At 54.4% G+C, this 27352-nt stretch overlaps 11 protein-coding genes across 11 annotated transcripts; 6 read left to right on the top strand and 5 right to left on the bottom strand.

Annotated features, from left to right (window-relative positions):
- Nucleotides 1-6715: 6715 nt before the first annotated feature.
- On the top strand, nt 6716-7579 carry PG997_000200 (fucose-specific lectin; the record flags this gene model as incomplete). The annotated part of the gene is made up of 2 exons (XM_066804515.1): nt 6716-7119; nt 7177-7579. The coding sequence occupies 2 exons, from the start codon at nt 6716-6718 to the stop codon at nt 7577-7579; spliced, it is 807 nt and encodes a 268-aa protein (XP_066674288.1).
- A 61-nt stretch (nt 7580-7640) lies between these two features.
- PG997_000199 (carbohydrate-binding protein) lies at nt 7641-8474 on the top strand (the record flags this gene model as incomplete). Its single annotated transcript, XM_066804514.1, has 3 exons — nt 7641-7787; nt 7876-8167; nt 8227-8474. The coding sequence occupies 3 exons, from the start codon at nt 7641-7643 to the stop codon at nt 8472-8474; spliced, it is 687 nt and encodes a 228-aa protein (XP_066674287.1).
- Nucleotides 8475-8945: 471 nt separating this feature from the next.
- PG997_000198 (uncharacterized protein) lies at nt 8946-10412 on the bottom strand (the record flags this gene model as incomplete). The annotated part of the gene is made up of 1 exon (XM_066804513.1): nt 8946-10412. One exon carries the CDS (start codon nt 10410-10412, stop codon nt 8946-8948), a length of 1467 nt encoding a protein of 488 aa, XP_066674286.1.
- A 758-nt stretch (nt 10413-11170) lies between these two features.
- Nucleotides 11171-13450, top strand: PG997_000197 (uncharacterized protein; the record flags this gene model as incomplete). The annotated part of the gene is made up of 3 exons (XM_066804512.1): nt 11171-12500; nt 12550-12792; nt 13050-13450. The coding sequence occupies 3 exons, from the start codon at nt 11171-11173 to the stop codon at nt 13448-13450; spliced, it is 1974 nt and encodes a 657-aa protein (XP_066674285.1).
- Nucleotides 13451-14521: 1071 nt separating this feature from the next.
- PG997_000196 (uncharacterized protein) lies at nt 14522-16223 on the top strand (the record flags this gene model as incomplete). Its single annotated transcript, XM_066804511.1, has 3 exons — nt 14522-14802; nt 14959-15709; nt 15807-16223. The coding sequence occupies 3 exons, from the start codon at nt 14522-14524 to the stop codon at nt 16221-16223; spliced, it is 1449 nt and encodes a 482-aa protein (XP_066674284.1).
- A 531-nt stretch (nt 16224-16754) lies between these two features.
- On the top strand, nt 16755-17267 carry PG997_000195 (uncharacterized protein; the record flags this gene model as incomplete). Its single annotated transcript, XM_066804510.1, has 1 exon — nt 16755-17267. The coding sequence occupies one exon, from the start codon at nt 16755-16757 to the stop codon at nt 17265-17267; it is 513 nt and encodes a 170-aa protein (XP_066674283.1).
- A 445-nt stretch (nt 17268-17712) lies between these two features.
- PG997_000194 (uncharacterized protein) lies at nt 17713-17982 on the bottom strand (the record flags this gene model as incomplete). Its single annotated transcript, XM_066804509.1, has 1 exon — nt 17713-17982. One exon carries the CDS (start codon nt 17980-17982, stop codon nt 17713-17715), a length of 270 nt encoding a protein of 89 aa, XP_066674282.1.
- A 17-nt stretch (nt 17983-17999) lies between these two features.
- On the bottom strand, nt 18000-18179 carry PG997_000193 (uncharacterized protein; the record flags this gene model as incomplete). The annotated part of the gene is made up of 1 exon (XM_066804508.1): nt 18000-18179. One exon carries the CDS (start codon nt 18177-18179, stop codon nt 18000-18002), a length of 180 nt encoding a protein of 59 aa, XP_066674281.1.
- Nucleotides 18180-19854: 1675 nt separating this feature from the next.
- PG997_000192 (Autophagy- protein 8) lies at nt 19855-20532 on the bottom strand (the record flags this gene model as incomplete). The annotated part of the gene is made up of 3 exons (XM_066804507.1): nt 19855-19906; nt 19967-20184; nt 20443-20532. 3 exons carry the CDS (start codon nt 20530-20532, stop codon nt 19855-19857), a joined length of 360 nt encoding a protein of 119 aa, XP_066674280.1.
- A 2369-nt stretch (nt 20533-22901) lies between these two features.
- On the top strand, nt 22902-23445 carry PG997_000191 (uncharacterized protein; the record flags this gene model as incomplete). The annotated part of the gene is made up of 2 exons (XM_066804506.1): nt 22902-23104; nt 23148-23445. 2 exons carry the CDS (start codon nt 22902-22904, stop codon nt 23443-23445), a joined length of 501 nt encoding a protein of 166 aa, XP_066674279.1.
- Nucleotides 23446-23877: 432 nt separating this feature from the next.
- PG997_000190 (uncharacterized protein) lies at nt 23878-25541 on the bottom strand (the record flags this gene model as incomplete). Its single annotated transcript, XM_066804505.1, has 2 exons — nt 23878-24727; nt 24787-25541. The coding sequence occupies 2 exons, from the start codon at nt 25539-25541 to the stop codon at nt 23878-23880; spliced, it is 1605 nt and encodes a 534-aa protein (XP_066674278.1).
- Nucleotides 25542-27352: the final 1811 nt, after the last annotated feature.

Raw genomic sequence — 27352 nt, 5'->3', positions numbered from 1 at the left:
TGCTTGCTTGTTTTTCCAAACCGACGATCTATCGAGCAAACCTGATGCGTGCACTCGTGCACTTCAATTCGCATGCAACGGTGACGCTGCTTAGCCACCCAATTGCGCCCCTAAAGGATCCGTGCCTCTGTCTTTCGCCCCCCAAAACGGGTATTCAGTTCGGGGTTTCTCTTTCCCCATCGCGACTGCCGGTCCGCGTCTCGCCTGCGCTTGCGGCATGACGAACGATGATGATGATGCTGTGCCGCAAAGATAGAGTTCTGACTCTGGTACGACCCCAAAGTCGCGTTGCAAGGGATGAGGAGGATCAATCGTAGGGGCGCAGAAAAGGGAACAACGTCAAACCCGCGGCGCCTGGTGGGATGGGAAAGCGTTGTACCCGCGGAACAGCCGGGCAGCGGGAACGGGCAGCGGCTCCCCGCGGGCGGGCATTTCCATCCCCGAGAGTCAGGGTACATGATGCGCGCATCATTGCGTGAAAAGGTACATGGCGGATATCGCCAACATGATTGCTCGTAATGTGACTTTTTTCAGCTGCGAGTTCGAAAGACGAAAAGAAAACAAAAAAAAACAGGTAGCTGGCTGGTAACCAATAACGAAACCAGGATCCATGTCGACGGCTTGCAGGTGTGGGGTGACACCGTTACAGCCAAGGACGAAGGAACCAGCCAGCCAGCCAGCAGTCAAGCAAAGCAAGGACAGGCAAGCAATAAGATGCAATTCGACAGGTTCCGTAGATGTTCAATCTTCGGACTTAATTTAGCCGCGCGCGCGCCCTTTTCCTTGCCGTACGTCAGAACACTGTGTGCCCCCGCGGGTATGTGACGGCGGCCATTGTGGTGATGACGAGCGAGTGCCGGCCCTGGATGTGTAAATCCCGGCCGTTTCGCCCGTTTCGACACGGTAGCCCACGATACTGCACTGTGCCGGAGTTGGCCAATTGCGGTGACGAGAGCCGGTCCTGGCTGTAGAATCACATCTGCGATCTCTCCATCGACATCACCCTTCATGATCGTGCGATCGATCTGGTGAGATGGCCAGTGGCAGTAGAGACAGTTCACCACATTTATCATTCGGACGTCCCACACTTCATTTGATGAAGGACCGCAAGAAGACGGTGGTGATGCGTACTGATGGTTTACAGCACCCGCCAAGTGGTGAGGAAGGGGATCACAGGCTCGCGGGCTGGGCTCTGCACCATCGAGATGCATGCAACGTTCACCGCTGGCAGGTTGGGGTCCCTGGCCGGGGTCTGAAGAACCCCCCACTCTCCTTGCGGTGCCTTACATCGCGATGATCAGGTCACATGACTGATTCCGTATGCGGGCAAACGTACCCAAGCACGTCGATTACTGCGTCCTGACCTGGTAAGACATGCAAACCAACAAGACCGGCTGTATGGTGATCGGCTGGTTTGGAGATGCCTACGTCTGTATGTACAACCTGCGCAAGCGCAGAACTACATGCACGCCCGGACATGCTTCATTGCACAGTGTTCAACGTTTGTCCAGTGCCGCGAAACCGGTTCGGGGTTTGAACCGCCCTTTGGCAATCCATGGCACCGATTGGTCTTGCCCCTGCCCTGCCTGGGCTTCCTGGTAGGGGAAGAAAAAGAAATCCCAAACTCGGTCAAATATTATGATGAATGGATGGGCAATTCATGCGTGAGTCGAGACGAAAAAAAAACAGATGGAAAGCCCCGGCCAACTGTTCGTTCCATACGAGACAGATCCGTAGTTCATCGTCCCCTTTTTTCTCTCTTTATCTGATCAATACTAAGCACGGTCTACATATCGTCCATATGAGCCATGTTATTTGCGTGGGTATGGTGGTCTGGAAAGGGCCAGACCTGCGTCCCCTCTGACCAATGTCGGCGGCGATGATGATCTTGAGGCGAGATACTTGCGTACGCCCAAGGTATGATGGACTGGTTGCGAGTCATCACTGTTGCCTCTCGGATCACGGCCATGGGTCTATCAAACAGCGTTCTGTCCTGCCATGGTACTTTGGTTGCTAATGCAGCTTTAGAGGAGAGTGTGCAGCACGCATGATAATGCTGCCGGTGAAGTATAATGCATGCATTGCTGCACCGAGCGGCAGCGTATTGCTCCGAAGCACAAAAGCTTATACCGCCTTCGTGTTGCATCGGCTCCGAAGCTGAAAAGGCTGGGCGCCGCGAGTTCCGGCTTACGCGGCTGTCGCTCGAACTTTCACAACTTACAAGGTCTCATTTGCTACCACGCGATGCTGACTTTCGGTTCCATTAGGTCATGCAGTACCGGCCATCCAGTACGACGCGTTCGTGGGCGAACCCCTGCGCAGTCACGGCGTGTAGGTGTACCTGTACGAAGTTCGGGGTTCGTCCGCTCATCTCCAGAGTGAGCATGAGGAGGGAAGCGTTCATCAGCAGCTGTCGTTTTCGATGGTCTCTAATCATGCCATCCACATAACTATGGTTGCATACACGAATGACACTTGCATAGATGCATCGTGGGTGGGACTCGAAGCCTCTATATTAGCCGTGATTTATGACAACCATATTCAAGTTTTGTTTGGGCGCTTACTGCCTTATCAGCGTTGATATATGTACCCTCAGCGGATAGTGACTGTGCCGCAATACTGCATATGTCACCACCTGGATCTGCCCAGGATGTGTGCGAAACCCCGGAGGTCCACTACGTTGGTCAACTTGTGATCATGTAAGTAATCCTATAAAAGTGAGTGCTTGGTTATCTATACAACCCCCATGGCGACAGTGAGTCAAGAGATAGTCAAAAATGTGACGTGGTACATGCTCAATCATCCCTTGTAAAGCGTTACATATTTGCACGCCCATCAAACAGCTGTTGCCATTGGTCGTTTATAAGGACTTTTGGTGGTAGAGCCAAGCTCCAGTGGAGCTCACGAGTCACCAGCCTGGATGTTGTGCATGCCATCCAAAGGCTTCTGATGGTATATATCATTATGTCGGCACTTGAAAATCCACATGTTATCATATGCCGGCACCTCGCTGGCCACTCGGATGGGGAGATGATCGTCTTGTCAATATGCCAATTTATCGATAATATACAACAAGATCAACTCTGAGGAGTCCTAAGTCATGATTCTTCGTTATATTGACCACGCGTCCCCTGCCGGGAGTTGGGCCTTGGTATTAGCTATTATTTTACCCCAGAACGGCAAGCCGAATCAGATAAAGAAAAACACAAATCAAGGCCCCGTTGTTCATTTTAAGCATTGGTCTAGAACGTGGAGAGCAACAGTAATTAACCTGTGAAACAAGCAGGGCATTGCTGCAGGAAGAAGCACAGCGTACATATGTACGGCAGATCATACAGGCGAAGCCACGAGGATACCGGGTTGCGACAGGAAGAATTGGCAGTAACTGGTCGCAGGATATGCATGTACATGGAGTTCAGAGTTCATCAGCCCCATGGACGAACCGGGATGGGTGCAGATGTCACTCATAGCTTATCGTCGACTGCTCTTGCCGGTCCCTGGTCTTTGCCTGGCTGATGCCCAATCTCTAGCGGTAATTGGGCTTGATATCTCCAACTGATGCCCAACGTACTTGTAGACAGGGGTCTTGGGTCTGATACTACCAGGGTGGGAAAACTCTAAATGGGAAGCGCCCCCTTTTCCCGCAGTAATTCCGCAGCGGCAACAGCGACTCAGTATCGAAATTTCACGAAGTTCCGATGAAACGGTCTCATGGGAGCGGGAAGACGTCGGCAAAGTGCAGGGTTGCTGCTGCTGAACGGGGGCTTCGGTGATCTAATATTACCACTACGCAGCTCCACTTCAGCCGGCCAGGGGTGTATGTATATTCAGGGTATAGATACAGACTTGGCCCTTTTCTGCAAGGCGACTTCCAACTTGAGCCCTAGTGCAAAACTCTACCCTCTCCGCGTGCGCACCTGTGATCGCCGCCGCCTGCATCGGAGTGCGCGGCCGCGTCCCCGTTGCCGCCGCGTCGAGTCTTGCCGGGGTGGCTTGCTGCATCGTCCTGCCCGCCCTTGCACACCGAGAAGGTCTGTGGCGTTAGAGTAAGATAAAACAACCTGTCATCGTCCGCTTATACGATATGATCGGGTTTTATTGCCCAATATATCTCGGATACCAGTTTCTGTTGCTGGATTCGATGAGATATCAGAATGGAACAATATTGTCTGTGCAGAGTTTTCCCCAAGTCGGACATTGCCCGACGTCCCGCCAGGCGTTCTGCACCTGACTCGGGCTTGATGAAGAACCCGACCCGAGTGCATTCGCGGACTTTTCATCTGGACGACAGCAGCCCCTGAAGCTGACATCTACTACATTCTCAAAGAGCCCAAATGTCACACGCAGATCCAACAGTCACTCTGCAGAACCAACTGGCATGCAGCATCGTCCCAACAGGGGCCTGCATTCCGGAAGGGCTACGGCGCCTAAGGGTAGAAAATAAAGGAAGGAAGGACCTTAAGGTCCCCTACGATGTGTATATAAACCTCACACTCGACCTCACTTTGAGTAAGAAAAGAACCAGAGACCCTAGAAGTGCCATAGTCAAATATTAGCTGAATCAGATCCAAGCCCTTCAAGCCCTTGTCACACCAAATGTATGTGCTTTTGGGCCGCCGTCACCCCCGCGGAGATGCGACAATGATGACTGCATCCCATGTTGTGTCCGAGATTGGTTGACTTCTCATGAAATCAGCTCCTGAGAGCTCGCCGGGGTCCTCGGGGATCTCCCTACCCTAACCCCTGGATATGCTACTCCAAACCCAGACGCCACGGACATCTGGACACCTGCGGATGCTGAAGGATAATGCATTGTGTATAGCATTACAATGCAATGCCAGGAGGCAGTTTTGGTCGATAAAAAAGATATGAACGCTGATGCTTTGTCGGACACGCCACCTTTGTGAACATGACAGTGACTCTCGAGTTTTGTTTGAATGGTGAAGACGACCTCTAATGGTACCTCTCATGAGCCCTGGGTGAGCAATCCGCCTCCTGGTTTGCCATTATAGCCATCATACATATCGAGGCAGACGGATCAGACGGGAAGACTTGACATTCCTTGTATGACAGAGCCTGTGCTGGGGTAGATACCCCTGGGAGCCATTCATCTGCGTACAACTTATCGAGTGTCAAGTAGACATGGCAAGCGGGACGGTCTCTTTTCTGGATTAGATTTCGAACCAGACGCTCCTGAGATGCAGAATTAGTTGTGCAGCCTGTGCGGGATACTCTTTATCTGTGGCAGCTGACGGCGCGGCCGCGTCAGTAAGGGGAATAGGGCTCGGCACTCGCGTCAGCACGGTTGATCGTCGCAACGCTCTTATCTAGAAACCACAGTTTTAACATGTATGGCATCCAGGGCCATATATCCGTAGAATCCGTAGAAATCTGCATGTTGGTCCGACCAGGTGAATGTATCTATGACTGCTGATGGACCTTCCTTCCTGGGCTGCCATTACCACACCGAAGCTGGGAAAGGCGGGGCGCCGCCGTGGCCCAACAGCCAGTCACTCGCCCATCGGGAGTTTCTGCTGGTCTCCAGTGGCAGTAGCTAGAACGACAAGGGCCCGTGCCGGAGCCGGACCGGGCCGGTTTGGGGTTGCAAATTGCGCCGAGTGCTCGATACCAACCTCCTAAGAGCGGCGCACGGAGCTATGGTTTTCTCAGTTTAAGTCTTGTTATATCTTGAATGCTTTGATATCGGTCATGCACGAATATAATTTTATATTTAAGTTTCATGTACATGATTTTATTAGTTCTAGTTGTGTGTGGTACTGGCCTGGTCAACTCAAAGTCACCGACGCCCGTGTTTTCCCACCCTGCACAGACTCCGGTTTGGGAGGAGACCCTCCGGTTTTATCAATTGTGATGGGTACGGCTGGAAAGGGGCGGTATCCTCTGGCATGCTCATATATGTCGTATATATCCTAAGTCTATATGCCGTGGCCATGTCACACGCCCGTGGCCGGGACGGCAAGTTCATATGCGTGTGCTCCGCGATGAAGGACTTACATGGACTCTCCGTCTGTTTGGCACGGCACAGCATCCCGCAGGTCATACACGCCTACGAAGCTGATAGTCTGAGGCCTTGGATCGAGTGTCGGCCTCAGGTCTGTGCTTATTGGAGGCTACGAAACAGCTATAACAGGTTTAAAGAGAGACAACGTGTCTGGGTTTATTTGGGGGAGCAAAAATGCGAGCCTATTTACGCTTGTCAAGCCAAGGCTGGAGCCAAGGCGGCAAGGAGAGTGTCAGCGACAGATCGGGTAGGATCTTGATTCCAAGGTAGTACCAAGAAGATACATCTCTGCCGTATTGCATTTCAGCGAAACAAAAATACATTTCCGGACCAGAGTGACCGCTCCGATGTTCATGGTGTGACGCTCCAACTGCAGCGTCAGCATCATGGGGCGATGTATCCGCAGAATCTAGACCCTACGACAATGTCTTTCCCGGGATATCACAGAGTGCCACCAGTAAGACATAAGCATGCTGTCTTGGATCGCAGGTCGACATTGGTATTATGACTGATACATTCATGTTGTACTGCAGGTTCAGCGCTTACGCGGATTGTGCGCCTAACTGCTGACACAGCCTGATTAGTTTATGAACTGGGGTTTCCATCTTTCTGTCCCATTTCAGTTCTATAAGATTCATGTCCACAATAATTTCTCATGGCTCTCCCACTCCGATCGTCTACTATACACTAGCCATGACTGCTACGCCGGACCCGGCGGCCTTGGAAAGTGCCAATCACGATACTAGATATCGGCATTACGAGCCCGGCATCGAGGTAGTGCAGTCCGAATACGACCCTGAATCGGTTCCCCAAGTCCATCCCAACGAAGCCGAGAGTGATATCTATGCAATCCAGCCCCCGTTTCAGGATGAAAGAGGCGGACAGGTGGACCATGATCATCCGATTCCTGACAAGATTCCGGTCGACCAGCCTGCACCCGACGACCGAGCCGAAGCCACTCAATCAATGTGGATTAGCAAGAAGAGGAGAGCATTGATTATAAGCGTTGTCATCCTGGTGGTTATTGGGGCCGTCGTTGGCAGTGTCGTGGGGACGCAAGTGTCGAAGAAGATTGATGGAGGAGGGGCAACTTCAGGGTAAGTATTGACGACTATGTTGGACTCAAGCCCAGAATATGACGTTTTCCCATCAAGTGAAAGCAGTGGCAATGCATCCTCTGCTATGACAGGGAGTCCCACGAGTGTGAACCCAGGGCTCGCTCCCACGGCCCTCACATGGGGCTACCCGCATTTCGAAGTATTTGCCTTGACCAAAAACACCACCTCATCCGTATACCGGAAATTCCGCAACATCAATGCCACCTCAGAGAATGACTTCATGCCACGAGACAGAGATATGGTCGTCGTGGGGGGTCGTGTCGACACAAAGGTAGCGCCATCCATCTCTCTCATCAGCTACATATACACAGACGCCACCGGCAACACGCAGAACGCGACTCAGATACAGATTTACGACAAGGACATCCAGAGTGGCCACTACAAGTTTCATGACGATGCACAGGTCTGGACTCCGTGGGGGTGGCACTACCAAGGATAAGCTATACAATCCCGACGTATGGGAAAATCTCCCGGAAGACCAATACCTTAGTGCACCGACAATGGTCCAATACGAAAAGACACAAGACATGATGAAGGTCTTCTACATTGGGCACGACAGCACAGGCTCTGCTGTCCATTATTTTCGGTATACCACTACTTCCAATTGGGCCGGCCCTATTCGGATATACGGTCCAGATCTACACGAAGTAAGATACATATTCCATGACAACTCAAATGCTTGGCTATTTCCCTGACCTAAGCCCATCAGAAGAAAGCTAACTCCATTTTCCCAAGTGGGCTCCAGCCATGATCGCCTGGGCAGGCAGCGACTCCCGCCTCGACGTCTTCGCCGTGTCCCGCGTGAACAACCACCTGATGCACACCTTCAAGGAGGCCGAAACGGACAAGTGGAGCGAGTACGAAGATCTGAAGGGGTTCGTCACGGTGCCGCCGACCGTAGTGTCGTGGGCGCCCGGGCGACTCGACGTCTTCGTGCGGGGCGGCGATGCCGGACTCTGGCACCTCTCCTTCGGGGACGGCAAGTGGTCCCCATGGCAGCGTATCAGCGGCACGACGCGCATTCAGGGTCAGCCCCACGCGGTCACCACGGGTCCGAACAGTATTGATATCTTCGCGTGGGGCGAGGCAAGGGAGAGTCGCTGTACAAGACGTACGACGGCGTGGCACAGAAATGGTTGCCTGACGACGATGGCTTCACGACGCTCATACCTGGTGGGTTGGTCGGTCCGCCAAGCCCTATGGCGGATGGGAGTGAGGTCCAAGTGTTCGCGTATAATAGTCAGACCCAGATAATGTGGCAGACGATTGGGCCGGATAAGAAAGCAAAGGGGGACGCGAAGGCTTGGGCTGACGTGCCTTACAACGTAGCCTAGCCATTTCATGGGTTTCTAATTTCCTAAGTAGGTATGTATCGTATACGAAGTGGATCATATACCCCAGGAAATCGGTAGTCCCTGGTAGTGCAGAATGCATCTTCCGTATCATGAAATGGGAGACAATAAGAACCTCCGTGCCAACTGCACCATTCGATCAGCAGGGCCACATCCGAGTCTTTCATGGAACAGTGTTCCGTATAGCATGAGCGGACAATAAGCCGTACAGTAGATAGGTTCAAAATGATGTTGGTATAACGCACTTGGTCTCTGAAGAGGAAGGTGATAGTTTCAGCTGGTTGACTGGTGATGCAGGTCAAATTCACCCCTGTCAAAACGATGAATGCAAGCAAGCTTCAGACGGTATATAATCTTTCGGCTTTTTTCTTTCTTTTACCATTTGGTAGATAACGCTTTCATGAATACGAGATGTTGTAAAAACGAGTCCTATATATATTGTCTATTCCCCTACTATGAAGATCCCACAGATGGTATATAAGCCGTCCAGGGCGTGTTCTTATACACCGACGCCGGCATCTGGCGCAGACTCGACAGTCCCACCGCCAGTATGCATAACCTGGCCAGCACATACAGGACACTCGTCGCGTATAAGACGAAATGGTTCAGCCACTCCGGAAGCCAGATCCTGCGCGGAAACACGTTCGTCTTCGCCGTGTCGTTCAGCTTCTTCGACTCCCTCTCCTCCATGAGCCGGATCAACATGCAAAAGTCCGAAGCGAACTCTTTGGGGTAACTGGCCAGTACGGCCTTGCCGAGGTCGTCACCACCTGCCTTTTCCGACTCCCCCTTCATGTTGAAAAGATCGACCATCTGCCGCGGGAGCCGAGACGCCGCGGGGCTGCCGGAGAATATCTCCTTGTAGGGCACCTGCGCATCCTCGCAGTCGGGATCCGGTTTGAGGTAAATGCTCTCAAGGCGTTTGTACACCGTCTGAACTGCGTCTTTGTCGTGTAGGTGCCACGAAACTTCGTCGTATACGTGCCAGGGGGCTTTGTCGTATACGTGCCAGGACGCCTCCCTCACGAGGCGGAGACAGTTACCCAGAAACACGTGCGGGTCGCCCGAAGACATGGTCAATTGCGCGACGGGGATGAGCAAGAGCCCGGCGACCGGGCTCGCGGCGGACACAATGGTGGCTACGTGCCACAGGACTTTCTCCGGGACCGAGGGGAACTCGAAATTCCAAGCGATGGCGTGCATGGCGCCGAACAAGGCGGAGGTAAGAGCCAGGAGAAAGATGCCAGGGTGCGCCCATTGGTTTTGAGATATGGGGATGTTGTCGTTCGGGATCCTGTCTACAATGGTTGTCGAGTTGGAGCTGTCGTCCTCATCCGACCTCCGCTTGTTTCTGAGAACATCCCAAAAGCTATCGTACGTCTTCGTATATTGAAGAAGTTGGGCGCTGCTACTGAGCCCTGGGCTGGCCTGTGGCAGGCAGCTGACGAAGCAGGCCTGGACGCCCTGCGGCTTGTAAAAGTAGAGCAGGTACACAATGGCGCCGCACACGGCAAACCCCACCGTGATTGTCTCCAGCTGTGAGAAGGCAATGCCCTGGCTCGTTCGCACGATCAGAGACAGGGCGAGTTGCAGGAACTGCAGCGTTGCAATAACTTTCACGAACCAATCCTGCTTGCTCCGCTCCTGGATGTCATTCTCCGTCATCTCGGGGTTGTTGAACAGGCCGCTCTTGTTCTCGGCGATTTGAAGGGCCGTCAGGGGGAAACGCTTGCGCCCATGTTGATAACGGAAGCCGCCCATATTTGCCAAGAAGCAATGGGTCAGCGTCCAGCTAGGGGCTTCTTCTATTTTGTCGTTGACATTCTGAGCCTCCTCGTCTTTTTCAACGGGATCTGGGGACTTCCAGCTTGCGAAGAGCATGGAGAGCTTCGAAGGGCACTTCGAAGTGATAGCCACCATGGGAGGTCCACGGACCGATTCTTGTCCCTGGCCATGTTTTGAAGCGCATCGATGGCCATCATGAGCTCGAAAAGGGCGTGGAGAACCATGAACTCGGGAAACAAGATGGTCAGGCCCATCCATTTGGCACTCCGGCCGAGGCGAGACCACTTGCCGTCCGACGATAACGGGCCGGGGACATTGAGATGCTGAATGCTCCATGTGCAGGCAAAGATGGTAGTCAGACAGTTCACGACGATGGACCATGTGCCACGGCCGTCGTCCTCTGATTGCCAACCTACGAGCTGGTCCTGTCGAGTCGAAGCCATGCTGTTATGGCCGTGTACGACATGAACCGAACGGAGGAGGAGGAAAAATAAAGAATAGAGGTGCGCCTGCGTGTTCTATTTTGGTAACAACATGCTTACTTATCCACTAAGGTGGGAGGTATCCAATTCTGCCAATGGCGGAGGATCTATTCGGAGCATCTCCATAGCTTTGCATGCACAACACTGGCGGCTACTTAGGCAGTAAGACATAAACATGAACCAGGGGCGGCTGTGCCCCGCCAGTCTCCGCATCGTGTTGGCTCCGATGACCAATCATGGCTTTCGCCCACCAAAGCCGGGCGGCTAACGCGCCTCTCGTCCAGGCTGCCTCCTACATCAGAAGTAAGCAGCCCATGAGTCTATCTCCCCCTGGGACAGATGGCATCTTCCTTTGCTTCCTTAGATCTGCTGAATCCGGCTCGTCGTCGGATCGCGCAAAGCTGATCAGAAATGACGCAGCTAATCCCGTCCAACTCGTCAAAAAGGCCGCGCAGGAGCGCCTGGATGTCCAAGCTGCGAGCAGTAAAGACTCCTGGCGGCAGAACCGAGCTTCATATCGCTGTAATCAACGACTCGGAGCTTTCTTCGCAACCCCTAACCCGCTCCTCGACTTCTCCGTCTTCCAGGAATGCCGCCCCTGATGTCAATGCCCAGGACGAGCTCGGAAGGTCCGCGCTGCATTGGGCGGCAGCCCTAGGAAACACGCGTTGGGCACGGCATCTCATGCGTGACTTAGAGGCGGACGGCCTTCTTCGTGACCGAGACGGGAAGACGGCGCTGCACGAGGCCGCGACCAACGGCGACGAAGAGATGGTCAAGATGTTATTGGAACACCAGAAGGTTCTTGGCAACATCGATGCACAAGACAACCGCCACCGTACCGCACTCCACTGGGCCGCCGACCATGGAAAGGAGGAGGTAGTACTGCTGCTCACCGCAAGCGGCGCCAATGTCCTGGCGGTAGACGCATCCAACAACACGGCGCTGCACAGAGCCGTTCGGAACCGCCGCGAGGACAGGGTAGTAACCAGAAGAGTCCTCAGCATGGATGAGGCAGACCCCGGCAACACACTGCGGCACAAAACCGCTTGGAAACGGTGCAGGGACATAGTGACGCACCTCCTGGGCAAGCTGACGGAGGACGGGGAGAGGAAAGCGCTGCTCACGGCGATCGAGCAAGACCACATCGAGGTGGCAAAGGAGCTATGCCGGCGACATGCCAACAATACAGTGGCCTCGTCCATGGACAAGGGCTCTTGGGAATCGCTGCTTTGGCATGCCGCCACCACGGGCGATATGGCCATGGCGGAACTGCTACTCCAGAAGAACGTGGACGTGAACGGTTGGGGTCCGCACGCGCAGCGGCCACTGGAGCTCGCCGCCATGCACGGCCACGACGACATGGTGCAGAGGCTCCTGCTCGTCGAAAACCTCGACGTGAACGCGACCGCGTCAAAGTGGACCGCGCTCGCCTTGGCCGCCCGAGACGGCCACGACGCGGTCGTGCAGAAGCTGCTGCGCGTCGACAACATCGACCCGAACGCGGCCTGCCTAGATCTCACGTTCTTCACGCCGCTGCAACACGCGGCCAGGCACGGCCACGTCGCTTCTGTCGAGTTGCTGCTGGGCCATGAGAGGCTCGAGGTGGACAAGGCGGATTCGTTTAGACGGACGGCGCTGTCCTTGGCAGCCGAGAACCGACATACAGCGGTGTTAGAAGCACTCATCGGAAAGGGTGCGAGCGTCACACTTACAGACAACGGGGGAGATCGCCGGTTTCGTATGCAGCAGAGAGGGGTTACTGCGATGTTCTGGGGTTGCTTTTCAAGTACGAGGCCGAAGTAGATACGGCCGATCGAGGGGGCGCACGCCTCTGTCGTACGCCGCCGAGAAAGGCAATATGGATGCCGTGCGGCTGCTAATTGAGAAGGGAGCCCGAATGGCGCCCGAGGGTAAGAATGCGATATTAACTGGTTCCGGCGAATTCCTGAGGTTGGAAGATGCAGATGCCAAAACGCCGCTGCAGTATGCTAGGGGTCATGAGGATGTCTTCAAGCTTATGTTGAGTGAATGTAACTCTTTGCAGCGTATGGAATTGGGGGGTTTCTAAGTGATTGGATACTTGCTACATAATGTCTTAAACACTTTCGTTATACATGCTTAACGTTCGGGCCAGCACTTGATGGGACATTGTTACGTCTTAGAGTTTTCTTGCGGAATAAAACTACCCTAAGGCTACACCAAGATAAGAGCATTGAACTCTATTGTTATTCAGAGAGAGAGGCCAAAACCCAGGGACTCCTCCGTAGACTCTGAATGTTTCCCATAGTATACCGATCATTGCCAGGAAGCGCCCCTGTCGGTCTCGACGTGGAGGCAGAGCTCGGTGTCTTTGAACCTCTGCCAGTACTCCCACCATGTCCGAAACGCGGCGTCATCTACCATATACCCCAGGCAAACCCTCCGGCCCAGCGCGGTGCCATCGGGCCATTGCATCCGGAGTCGCTTCGGCCTAGAAGCATCGTAGAGCACCGGGTCTACTTCGAGACAGCGCATCTGGCACTGGGCCTGCCGGCGGGGGTCTTCAAACCAACTAACCAAGTTCTTTTGTTCAATCGCACGGAGGAGGTCCAAGACTTTGTTGGAGAGCCCCTCGGCCGTCATCGTCGACAGTTCGTCTTTTTCCAAGGAGAGGAGATGGAAGCCGTTGGTGTCGAGTTGGTCCACTAGTGATTCGTCAAGTCGAACGAGGAGGTGAAGCTTGCTAGAATTAGCAGTCGTCATCTTGAGTTTCTCAGATAGAATGCAGTAAACGCTGTGTTTAGATAAATGTTTGGTAAAACAATTCCACTTGGGAAGAGCGACGACCGCCATATTTATTCAGTTTCGATCAGCTATCTCGAGTGACCATTTCCGCATCTGAATGTGTCCTAGTCATTGTACGACTTTGACTGCCAGCGACATGGATGAGTGTTATGCTGTCAAAGGCTTTCAGTTGTACTGGGGATCGGGTCAGGCAAGGACTCAGTCGGCCTTAGGGGAACTCACTCGTGGTCCTTGGTGATTTTCCTGGTGATAGATCAAAGGCTTGACTTCCCTGGCAGCTTATCATAAACAAAGAAAAAACGATTGACATTGAGTCGGCCGCTCTCATATTACGTATACACGAGTGTCTTGAGCCAATGAGTAGGAGATGTGCGTGTCCGGTAAGATCCTCATAATCGACGAGCCCCTTTTTCCTGCGTTGTGAGCCTTACGGGGCCGCTCAAAGGTGAACCAAAACGGTGAATGTATGTTTGTTATGACTTCCTAGATAGAGCATTAATTGTTCAAAAAGAGACTCGCATGCTAAAGCACATCGGACCTCGAAAGTGTGAGCATGATTGTTGGGAACAGCAAAGAAGTATGTTAACTGTATTTCAGGGATGTTTGCAGTATTGGTTATGGGATTTGATTTATCCCACGACTTCCGCTACTAGTGATGTTTCTTGAGTGCAACGCATGGGGGTTGTGCCACTGTAAGTTCAGCTCAGTGAGCAACATCGTCGACCTCATCGTCGCCGTGCCCGCGAGCACAGACCGGCGGGTGCAAAAGTTGAAACCCTAACGCAGGTAAACGAACTGGTTTCCTACTCACTCGAATTTTCCCTCTTGGTCAACCCAGCACAACTCTTGGCCAACTCGTTTGGGAAATTCTCAAGACCATCAAGACAGACAACAACAACAAAGCCCCCTTTCCCTCCCTCCCCTCACCACCACCACCATCACCATGTCTCCCCCGAGGAGCCCACCTACCTCGCTATGGTGGTCCTCAAGATCGCCGAGCCCGCGGGCCTGAAGCTCGCGTACCGCCAGCCCCCGCCCCTACTCGTCGTCCCCATCGTCCCCGGCGCCACCAGCAAGCGCGCCTTCGTCCGCGCCGCCGTGGCCCAGGCCGCCGGCGCCGTCCAGGCCCCGGACCACATCCGCAAGATGCCGCGCGGCACCGGCGCCGGCGGCCGGCCGCTCGAGGCGGTGGTCACGAGCACGGCCAGGCACGTGCAGATCGTTTGGAGCGTCGCGGCCCCGCCGCCCCCTGGTGAGTTTTAGTTGCATTTGTTTTGAGACACGCTCATCTCCTATTGATTAAACTGTCTCTTGGTTGCTCGGTCCTCCGAATGAAGTTGTCTAATGTCACTTCCAAGACTTTTGTTTCATCCCACCGTTTATAGAGTGATACTGACTCCGAAACCCCACAGGTTTCGGAACCGGCCTCAGTGCCACCACCTCGGCGCTCCCCTCTGCTGCCCTCTCCCTTCCCCAGAAGGACATCCCCCCAGCACCAGCTTCCAGGCCGTCACGAGCCTGGCCGATCTCACCGACGCCGAGTTCCACGATTGCGTCCGCAAGCTGCAGTCGCGCGAGGAGGCCAACACGAGCCGCCGCGCCGCCCAGGAGGACTACTTCGTGCTGGAAGTGCAGTACGGCTACGAGGAGCAGAAGAAGCCACACCTGCTGCCCCAGCTGACGAGTTTGGAGGAAGAGGAAGAGGAATTCCTACCCCTACCGCCTATCGCCATGTCGACTACACGCGCGGACTTCTCGCCCGTGTCGGAGAAGAAAAGACCGGCTCTTCCCGCGCAGGGTTACCAACACAGCAAGCAGTACGAGGAAGACCTTAGGAACCTCACGATGTTGGCCAGCGCTTCTTCGTCAGGTCTGATGGGACCTCCTCCTCCCGCCTCTGGTGGTAGGCGTAGCGGCAGCCTTCCTCGCTCCCGAGGCCAGTACTTGCCAACTCTGCAGGAAGAGCCAGAGGACGTTGAGGACGTTGAGAATGTCGAGTACGTTGCGGGCGGACCCGAGCACATTCCCCGCGCCAGCGAGCAGAAGGTCGTGGGTAGAACAGGTGTCGATCCCGCTCGCATGGGCGGTGACGGACGTGAGCCGCTCACCGATGAGCAGCTCATTGGCAAGCGAATCAATCTTCCTGCTGAGGCCTACAAGAAGGTATGTACCCTGCCTTGACCACACAGGAACTCAAGTTCATCATATTCATAACACCTCTACATTTACTTTCATGATATGTTAGCTGACACTTCCCTAGTTTGCTTTTCCTAAGACCCCTGCCGGTTCGCCTCGCCGCGGCCGTCAGCGTCGTCAGCAACAAGATCCTGTCGCTGATTTCGTGCTTGATCCGAAGGAGAAGACTAAGGATGGCCGGCCTGAGACCTACACGCCTGAGGTATGGGTAATCAATAAGACGATCCTCGATGACCGCATCGCCGCCAACGAACAGCAAGAGAAGTTGCCTGGGCGAGATGGTAATGGGGCGGTGGAGCGACATCAATCTCCGACTCGCGCCGGCAACAAATCCCGCATCCCGGTCCTGCCCTCTTTGGGCTTCAACATCAAGAAGACGGCTTCGTCATCTTCACTTTCGGAGGATTCTAAGAAGCGAGAGTCCACATCTGCTTCATCGTCATCATCTCAGCAGAAGGACCATCCGCATCCAGAGGAGTGAGCATCGCCGGTAGCATTTTGAGTCGAGGATGATTATCCTACGAGTTTTCGGCGAACGAAATCTTGTACTCTGGAGTAACCGAACACATAAATACCCTTGCTGTATCTGGTTTGATAGGGCATCATTAATAAGAGCGGCCGAGAAATGAGGTTGCGTTGACACGGTCCTGAGGAATGGTGGTGGATAGGCAGGCAGCTCACCCTTAGACGGCACCAGACAAAGAAATTGTCCACCAGCCTTTGACATGTGTAACTGTAAAACTGATCAATGACATTGTGAATGCCTCAATAGCCAACGAACAGTAAATACTTGTTATTCTAGAAGACTCATCTATAAAACATCTTCGATGCCGTAACCAACCCTACCATCGACATCTACGACTCCAACCTCGAATCGCACCCTCTGCTTACTCGAAAAGGTAAGTAACAAACCAAAACGACCCTCTGAAACCCACGGCCTTCTCCTCTCCCCTTTCTTTCTCACGTATCCAAACTGCTACATAAAGCTTTTCTTTGACCTCCCCTGGATAAAATGGCTCTCTCCGACACCGACAAATGCGACAAAGAATTCGAGGCCTTCAGGAAAGAAGTCATCATCGGCGGCCTGGTCCCCACCACCTTCCTGCTCTACCAGGAGGGCGCGAACCCGCGCACGTCGACGCCCGCGACCCAGCACTCCGACTACGTGCGCCTCGCCTTTCCCAAGTCCACGCAGGAAGGCCGGGGACTGAGCCCCTTGTGGGTGGGGCAGGAGATGCTCCTGAGCGCGCGGGGCCTGCTGCGGGACCTGGGCGGCGTCGTGCGCGTGCCGGGCGAGTGGCGCGAGCAGCGCGTGCAGGCTGCTCGACATCTATCTGGTCTGCGAGCACGAGAGACGCCCGCCCGCACCGACCTCTGCCAGTTCCGGGATAGCAAGGACCCGGACCGCGAGAACCCGCGGCTGGCGGACTGGGTCGAGTGGGGGATCGCGGTGAAGGATCCCAAGAAGTTCCGGTTCGAGGTCGTCGTCGAGCTCACGACGGGAAAGGGGGATATACATATGTAGGTGAATGAGAAGGCAGCATGGATGAGGTAAGTCGAGTATATAGAAGAAATTCAAGTACTCGTGGAGTTTGAGAATCTCGATAAAAACAATGATATTATTGATGCTATCGTGAAACAAGCTGGTCCGGCCATAGAGCTGCATTGTTCACCCTGGCTCTTCTGGTTACAGGTGAGGATGGACAAGAATATAGCTGGCCGGGCGTGCTGAGGCCGTGGTTGAGCGCTTGACACAATAAGATCGTGTGAATTAGTTTGTTGATTTGAGGTCGTGACCACTGCTGTCTCATCGCTAGATATCCCGTCGCTGATCGAGGTCGAGTGACCGTACACTATTGATTTTTGATTTGTGACAATACCCTAGATTCCCAGGATTTGCTCCTTCACTACCCTCGGCAACTGATCCCATGCAACTGGAGCCTGCTTCCAGCGCGTCCGAACGATATCTCCTACTGTTGTTCCTGAGCGGCGGCAGCGCTGTTAGCCGGCTCCGTGATAGGATGCACCACGAACCGAAACTTAGCCGGATCCCTCTGCAGAATCCCCCAAAGCACCCAATCCCCCAGCCTCGCATTGTTCTGTTGGCTCTGCTGCTGCCCCGACGCGAACTGCGTCAACAAATCCACCTCGCGCGGCGCCTCCTGCAGTCCCCTCGCGATCACGACCCGGAACCCCAAGCTGCGGAGCGCCATCTCCTGCGGCACCTCGAGGTTGTGCATGTTCTGCAACACGCTCGTCAGCGTGTCGACGACGGCGGCCAGCACGGCCGCGGGCGGTACTCGAGCCAGACGTAGTCGTCGTACCGGTCCGCGGCGAGGGCGTAGGGGCCGAGGCGGCGGCGGGCCGACTCGTCCAGCTGGAAGGAGACGGGGACCAGGCCGCGGATGAGATCGTTGTTGGGGTCGGGGAGGGACATTGTTGTTGCTGGTTAGGTTGGTTCTTATTTGATGGTGTTGTTGAAGAAGTTGTTGTTGGTGCTATCAAGTAAGGTGAAGTTTGTAGGTATGAGGACGGAGCGTGGGACAGTGATGAGAGAGTACGGGACAGCGGTTCTTCATATAGGGGGTTGACCAGGAACTGGAAGAAGTCCAGCATCTTTGTTGCGATGTCGACACTACTATTCAACCGAAGATTCTACAACTCTCACATCGCCGTACATGCTACACATTCGCAGCCCCAGGCATAGACAGGCTGCCTTACATTTGGCCCCAGTACATGCGAAGGCTCAACAACAATCCCGCTCCCTCCAGAATACCCTCTACCTGCCTGCCATGGTTCGAAGCAAAGTACATGAAGATGGAAAAGGTGGCCTTGGAGGTGGCCAGCTTGCCAACCGAGACCACTCCTGGACCAAGACGACGCCGAAGAGAATGCCCAAGGTATCGGCCGTTTACATTCTCGAGGCCCTGGAGGCCCTCTCGTAGCGATATCACAAGACGTAGACTACTGGTAGCCGCGGATCGCCCAACAGAGCAAGCCCTAAGTCGGACTGCCGGCTCCCCTCCCCAATCGATCGATTCTGGATCGCTACAGCTCCAAAGACACACGATCAAAAGTCTGGCCTTACTGATGCTACAGTGAATATAAGCGACTGTACTGATAGGCAACGCAGGGACATCCACTGCCATATGGGGAAAAGAACTCCGGTTCAGAACTCTGGTCCAGGAAGGAGTCTGATACAGTCCCTCAACCGGCGCCCATCACCAGCAAGAGCGGCTTCAGCGCTAAGACAAACGGCTTTTCGGCGACTCTATGCTGGAGGCAGCGTTTTGACGCTGGTTAGGGTCTGGCCTGACTCGTAGATCATGGCTTCCAGCAGCACCAGTCCAGTGAGCGTGGGGGCAAATCAGGAGAACCATTTGGCTTCCTGTACAATCATTCCTTCGGTTCACACATCTTCGCAATCCATACGCAGTGACCAGCGGGACAGCAAATGGAAGAGGCAAAAGTGGACTACAATAGTAGAATTATAGGCTGTAGGTGCGGGAACTAATAAGCTGAAAGATAGCAACTAGCTAGAAGCGATACCAGGGTGGATCCGCATCAGATAGGAGAAGGCCACATGTAAAGCAGATAGTGGGTTCGTGGTTAGTGACGGCATATCTGGTCTGCCCGAATCGCGAGGACAACCAACCGTAGGGACAGCCGGCATGTTTTCCATGGCAATGTTGTGAGTAATACACCGACTTCCCAGGTACGAGAGGCAAGAACGCGCGGCCAAGTACGACCATGAATCTCCAGCATCAGACACTGCACAGGTTTGATGGGCTAAGCGCCTCTCATATGTATGATTTGGCAATCTGCAGGGCTACCGAGTCTTCTGAGTGTTGTCTTCAACCCCAGCATGTCTGTTTTGCCAAATGCGGGAAGAGTGTAGACCAGAAGAATACCAAGCATTACCAATCTCCTGCCGACGGAGGCATATCTGGCGCAAATTTATTGCCGCGCGGGCATTCCATTGCTACCTAACTGCGCTGCCGTATCCATAATGCGACCATCGCAAGCTCTTAACGAGAAAACCATCGCATCGTGTAAACCCTAACCGTGAACGCCGAAGATTGTATCAATGTGGGAGGAAGGGAGGATATCGCTCAAGCCGACTCGCCGAACGTGTTCTCGCCCGAGTACGTGATGTACAGGAAGCTGGTATACGGGTTAGTTTGGGACACCGGTAGACAGTTGTTTTGGGGGAAAGGCACGTACCCATCCTCATCCTTGTGCTCCTCGTAGATGCTGCTCATCAGAGCGGCGGTCGGGGGCAGAACCTCATCAACGAAGATGAAGATAGCCTTCTCGGGCGACAGCTTGATCCGCTTGCGGATGACGTAGACGAACTGACCGACGGTGAGGTCTGCGGGGACGAGGTACTTCTTCTTGTCGATAGTAGCGATGTCCGACTTCTCGACCTTCTCGCAGATGACCTAGAAACAGATGCGATGTCAGCAGGTGGCTAATAGCATGTCCATATCGGTCGGTAATGACGAGTATTCGAGTCGGACCAAGTCATCGCGGTGATGGGATTGACGATGCGGCGGTTGGCGTTCGGCGTTGGGTGGGGTTGTTTCGACGTAGAGATAAGGCGCTCTCGGCAGTTGTCGTATCGTCCGGGAGTCGTTGGGCGGTCCAAATCATGCTCGACGACCATGGGCAAAGACGAGGAAATGGTGCAATCAACTTACGGGAATACGATCGGCGTACTTCTGTCGGATGCGCTCGGCTTCGGCCTTGCGCTTCTCGAAGGGGTGCTCGTCCTTGAACTTAGAACGCATCTTGGCGGTGATGGGTGAAGACTAGCGGTGGAGATGAGTGTTCTTGAGTAGGGAGGGCAATATCAGTACTGTAACTGCGACTCTGACGATGAAGTGTAGGTGGTGTTAGGTTGATGACGATGATGGTAGGATGTGCAGCGTAGTTGTTGGAGGAAGCTTAGAAATAGGAAAGAGGGATGGTTTGGCTGCCTGGTCGGGATAGTGCCACCACTGGGCGGATGACTGATCGGCCTGACCAGAAGTGACTGCCCACTACCATTAAATGGGTGGCTATCTTAGGCACATCCTAATCCAGGCACAACCGACCCTCCTGACCCAGTTGACTGCCATGTGCATTGGCAGGCAGGGAAATGACGGGGATTGATGGAACTGATAGAGGGATTTCCGGATTGATTTGGACTCGACTTACCAGGATTCGGTGATGGGTGGGAGTGTTGAAGATGTGGATGGGGAGAAGCTTCAAGTGTGTGCCGCAGAAGTCGGTGCAGTTGTTGCAGTTGTTGCAGGTGATGGATGGATGGCCGGGGGAGGGAGTTTGGAGTGAGTGAGTGACGACTTAAGGCCTACTGACGTGGGGTGAATGGTTGCCTTCAATGTAAAGTGGGTGCTCCTTTGGCATTGAATGGAGTGCCAGACCGGTTGAAAGAGCTGAACATTGAAGCGAGGCACTGAGAGACTCTGCTGAGAGTAGCCTGCACCAGGTAAAAGGGGACCCTCTGATTTGTTAGGAGGCGGGACACAAAGCGGGGGCAAACGACCCCTTCCTGCCTTCTTCCCTCCTTCTTCCCAAGGAACGCTCTCCCAGTGACTGGATAACGTGACCAAGGTGGATACTGGAAGCCGAATTCGGCATAGCGCCACCTTCCTCTTTGTGTAAGCTCCAGCACGGGTCAAGTCGGTGAGCAATCACGAGTCACTTTACGGGCAGTCACCGCCACAAAGAAAACGAGAGCATGGGACACATTGATCTGACGCAATTTCATAAGCAGACTTTGGTGGCTGGCAATCTTCATATTACCAGCAAATTGGAGCAGAAATGAGTGGTATCCGTTCCAAGTGTACGGTACGTAGCATATGTTATCTTATCGTTATCGGCATCGCTATCGTAATCGTACATGTACATACATACATGGAAGAGGGAGATAAGCATAAGCACCAGTGCGGGGTCGGGGACTTCGGCTCCTGGCCCCCAAACCCACCTGCAAAGCGATCAATCCTGAACCATCGAAAGCGGCTCAGCTGGGGAACTCCGGGGATGACTGCATGCAACCACCCTTGAAGATTGACTTGATCGATGTCTGCATCACCCTGAGAACACGAGCCAGCCACCACGAGCACCACCTCCCCTGACTAAGAACGAATCGATCATACCCGACCCAGGTTTGCGGATGAGGCTGTCTCTATCGGATGTCGTGATGGGCCTACCGTTCGTGTTGTCGGTTCCTCGACCTGGCTAGAGCAGCCACATCTCTCCATGTTCCAGGCGCACGACATCCTTCATCAAGCCCAGCTGAGGGCCCTGTCTCTCCGTCTAATATATTCCGGGTAAAAGAAGCAAACATGGGCGTCAATTCTTACCGAACTCCCATCGCTCCCTTCCAGGAGGGTCTGCTTGCCTCGGCTGGCCCTAGGGGTCCGTTCCGGTTGTTTGTTTACGATGATATGATGAAAGACGACAACCACAACACCGTGCGGTGGACGGGCCTTCGAAAGAGGTAAGGGTCTCCCATTCAACTTGGTCGAGATGTCTACTCACGTACTCAACAGTTCCTCTGGGAGTGCTAACACAGCCAGTGGCAAACTACAAACTACAGCGGAAGCAAGGGGCACTCAGCTGCTGTGTCACCAGTGTCATGAAATTCAATAACTTCGTCTGACGGCAGCAATGAAGTCCGTTAGGCAGGAACATCTACCATTGGCGTTTCCCTATTGGGTTGTTACTATATACAACCGCATCCAGATCGGTGTTTGTCCCAGCCGCACCGCCAATGCTTGGGTGTGGGTTGCCAGAATCCCATCTTCTCGGACCCGAGATCGACTCCTCGATTCTATCCCTAGGTGCTTGTTTGCTGCCACATAATATTGATCTCGCGTCGGCGAGGCTCTGACCATCAACAAAGGGCAAATAGGCTGACATGCTCAGAACTGAGAAGATAAGATAGCTGGGAGGTGAGTGTGGAGGTGAGTGTCGAGGTGTATATAAGGGCTCCTCGATCCAGCAATGTTGGACCTCCTTTCATGCTGCATCTCCCATCGTCAAGCTTCATCATCCGTAAGATACAGCACACTTCCACAGTCTGCCAGACTCATCATTCCTGCTACCGTACCCCGTCGTCATCCCTCAACGCCGCGACCCATCTACCTCCATCATGCGCTTCTTCCCATTAATCTTCTTAACCACCGTCATCAGCGGTGCCTGTGCCGCTCCTCACCCCGAGTCGGGAGAAAGCCATGGCGGCAAATGCCTCACGCAGCCCGCGGTCAAGGAGATCACCGACAACTACGCACAGGTGATCGGCAACTACACCGAGGCGCTGGCTGACAAGTTCATCGCGGACGACTTCACGGACACGTCGGACTCGATCAACGATGCTGGCGCAGCAGCCCATGGGGAGTGTCACCTTCCCGAGCAAGGCGGCCTTCAAGGCCGGGCAGAGCCAGCTGCCCAAGATTCCCCTGGTGGTCAAGTCGGTCAACGCCGTCACCTGCGACACCATCGTCCTGCGCTGGACCCAGACGTTCGGCAACCCGGCCCAGCCGGCCCAGGGCATCAGTATTCTGGTCAACGCGTTCGAGAGCAACAAGGGGGAGAAGGAGAAGGGGTGGAAGCTCAAGACGCTCTACACCGAGTTCAACAGCTTGACCTACTTCACCAACACTGGCGGCAGCTGCACGCCTCCTCCCCGTGCCTGAGTGTCGTCTGGGCTCAGGGGATCTCCTGTTCGAGCTTTGGGGTATTGGTATGCGTCTCTGCTGGTGGTAAACAAGATGGATCTGTGAAGCTCAGCAGCATCGCTCAACTAGGGTATCGTTGGACACGTTGATGGCTCTGCGTGAACTGTGTAGCTTCTTTCTAATCTAACCTATTCTCATTTGAGCTTTTCGAACTTGGTCGATATGTCGGATGTGGTACGGTTCGTCGTTGAGATTACTTGCCAATCAGAAGTAAGCAGTCAAGGATCTGACAACAAGATATTGAGCTTTCGATGTGTTATTATTATCTCATTCAGGGCTTCAGGTATGTTCCGACACAACAGCTCAAGTCCACAACCCCGTCTCGATCGACACTCGCTCGAGCACCTTTCTTCTTCCCTCTATTACACACGTACGACTACTGCGTCCGTCCTACTCCCAATCCTTCTCCACCCTCCACTGGTCCCCCATTTTGTACTTGCCCAGATCGCACTCCCGATGTCCCCACTTGCGCGCAAACACGTCCTTGCCGGCCTCGGTCAGCACGCGGACCGACTCCTCGAACCCGTTGGCGTCGTACCCAAAGGGCTCGTCCCGCCCCCCGCGCTGCGCCGCCTGCCACGTGTTCCGGCCCCGGCCGCCGCCGTGCTTGTGGTGGAACATGTTGTCGGCCTCGCGACGGAGGAGCCACCAGTAGTCCGTCGGGAGGCTGAGGTTCATGGGCTCGTGGGGGAAGGGGACGTCGCGTTTTTGGTGGGGTGGGTGTAGTGGTGGTGTGGGCGTCTCCTCCTGGATAGTGGTGGTAGTAGCAGTAGTAGAGTTCAATGTGGAAGTGTCGCCTTCGGGATAACCACCGCCCCTTCTTCCCCTTAGTCTGGTTCTCGCTGCTTTGGTCTTCCCCTCCGGCGCCGGCGGATTCGGATCCGTGAACCGCGGCACCACGCCCGGGTCCCGGTACAGCGCGCGCAGGTCGTCGAACACGGCCGCCACGTCCGTGATGATGCCCGCGTCGGCGTCCGCGACGCTCCACCCGCCCATCGCGAAGCGCGAGTACGTGTCGCAGTCCGTCATGTAGTACGGAATAAAGGTATCCCAGCCACCGATGGCCTCGAGCGCCCGCGGGTTCTGCAGGGTCAGGTGGTCGTAGGCGAAGAAGCGTGCGGCCCAGCGCGGGGGCTCCGGTTTCGGTGTCTTTTCCTTCTGCTTCTCCTTCTGTGGGGGCGACGAGAGCCAGAATTTGGGGAGGCGGTCCTCTTTTCGGGAGGGTCGGTGTTGGCGGTGCCTGTGTTGCTGTTGTCGCCGCGCAAGGTCTGCTGCAGCGTCTCGAGGCATAGGGTGTACAGCGACTTGTACCCCTTCTCCCCCGCCGCCGCCGTCAGCCCCGGCACGCCGGCCTCGTGCGCGAGGGCGACGACGTCCATGTGGCTCCAAAAATAATAAGGCCAACCATGATCGTACGAAAGCGCCAGGAAGAAGTTCTGCATCTGCGCGAAACTGAGCAGGACGGGCGTCTGGACGACGTTCACGCCCAGCACCTTTTTGAGCTGCGTGTGGTTCAGGAAGCGCGGGTTCTGCAGGGTCAGCTGCCCCCGCGCGTTGGCTTGTTGCGTGCCCGTGTTCTCGACCACGTAGAGCTGGTCCGCGGGCCAGCCTGCGGTTAAGTAGGATACGACGGTCTGCAGCAGCATCGGCCAGTTGCGCGTGAAGCCGATGAGCAGCGGGGGCGCGACCGTCACGCCGTCGTAGGCTTTCCAGGCGTCCTTGGGGGGCACGTTGTAGGCCGGGATGGGCGGGGGCGTCGAGGTGGTGGAGAGCAGAGGGAACGGGTCCTTGACCGGGGGCGCGGTGTAGGTCGGCGCTGGCTTGTACTTCAGAGGCGGCTTCTTGGGGCTTGGTGGAGGTGGGGGCGACGGCGGTGGTGGTGATGCTGGCTCATGTTTTCCCTCTGCACTCTTCTCTCTTCCCGGAGACCATGGAGAGACGACGAGATATTGGCGGGCAGAGTCCAGGCGGAGGAAGGGGTGGACCAGGGCTAGCACGCCCAGCAGTAGGACTATCCCGCATAGCAGCACCTTCCACCTCGGGAGCAGAGTCATCGGTAACTGCTACTACTGACTGAAAGCCTCTAGGAACAGGCCGAGGAGGGAAACGCCGTTTCCCGTGGTAGGTCGGGATAGGGCCACGCGCTCTTTATGGTGGGCTATCTGGCCGCTTGTGTCGCGGATGATGGAGGTATGACGGTAATCAGACAGGTAAGCCAATCGACCACGATGATGCGTGCCCATGCGCGCCGGTTTGTATTTCAGGTCTCGACGGAGCTACACAAAGGCCGTTTCTTGATTTTTAAACTTTGTCGAGTCCATACCGGTAGGCCGGTAGAAGCAGAGGACCCAAAACAGTGCAAATGACCGCAAAATACATGTACTGAGAAGATATTACATACCCATCACCTTAGCTTCACATACGTCCAGACATTGTCGAGACACTCGGGTCAGGCAGTCCAAGGCGACTAGTGGCAGTTACACGGCCTACCTAATCTTGTTCGAGGGAAGGTCTGTATGTTTGACAAGATTACGGCAATTTGCACAGAAGCCGGACAAGACTGATTCTAGCACGGCATTTCGATTTCCAGAAGTCCACGGGGGAGAATAAGCCACGCCGAGAACGAACGAAGCCAGCGACTGTTTCAGGCAAATGGCGGTCATGCATTACCATAGCAAGAAACTCATCGTAGACTGCCCTCACCGAGGACTGAAGAAGAAGGAGAGAAGGGAGACGCCACCACAAGAATGTCGAGGGAACTGGTTCATGATGTGACTGCGGTAAGCCGTTACACTCAACGACACACGCTGGCATAATGGAGACGGTAGTAACTCGACAGCATCTGTGGAACCGGCATTCCAAGATCAACCAAGGCCTCGAGCAAGACGTAACACCCGCGAGCCTGGATCGAAAACGGGCGCCCGAGCTCATGGTCGTGAAGATCTCCTGCACGAGGCGCCGCCATCTGGGCCGACTCCGAAGCTTCTTGGACCTAATCAAGCCACTCCATCTCTTTTCAATAATAAATGAAATCACGGCGTCAGAACAAAATTAGTCTGTGAGTGTATTCCTCGGAGATGTCGTCGGCACGACATCTGGACCATGATAGTCCGGCTGATCAACGAAGGTTGGAATACCCTCGCACACGAAATGAAGAATCACGAGACCCCAGGAAGCCTAGCAGCGGCCTTACGATATGTTCGATAGATGAGCAACGTCTGGCCTTCTTGAGCCCTGCATAAACCGAGCGACAACAGGTCCGGAGGCCAGTGAGAGCTGATAACTCCCTTGATTAGGCCGCCCCCTAAATTGAAATGCAAACAGTAAGCTTATAATGCATAATAGAGTCAATAAACTATGCCTTTTGGCCATTAATACTGCAATCCTTTCACCTTGTAAGAGTGCGCAATCTCAAGGCAATACGAACAAAATATGTGATGTTGTCAGGGCGCGAACTTGAGACGATGATGTATCGCCGGGTGGTTGGATCGTTCGCTGGTTCGGATGAGGCTCAAGGACAAGAGCTGCAGACGCTAAACATAAAAACGAAATACCAGAGGGGCACTGCTGGTCTCAGCTTCAACCCATAACCAAATGCCTATTTCGCCAAAGACGCCAGGCTTGATGATACCTGTTGTTCCTTGCCTCTGGGTTGTCTCCAGAACTACCTGAAGACTTCCCCAGTTCTGCCCTCTGTCTGGCTTACCCCCGGGTAGGCCAGGCGCAGATGGGGTTAATGGGATAGGCGGTGGGCGGTATGATGTCTTCAAGACCGTTCCAAATCATTACCACCTGGCGTCGCGCTTTATCGTTCAAGCTAAACAAGCCCCAAATAGATGATCATGACGTCCACCAGGTCGATCTG

Source organism: Apiospora hydei (assembly GCF_038363865.1).
Source record: "Apiospora hydei strain CBS 114990 chromosome Unknown utg000002l_segment0_segment0, whole genome shotgun sequence".
Classification (NCBI taxonomy): domain Eukaryota; kingdom Fungi; phylum Ascomycota; class Sordariomycetes; order Amphisphaeriales; family Apiosporaceae; genus Apiospora; species Apiospora hydei.
Note: the sequence above shows the minus strand (reverse complement) of the source record. Positions and strands in the feature narration are given on the sequence as shown.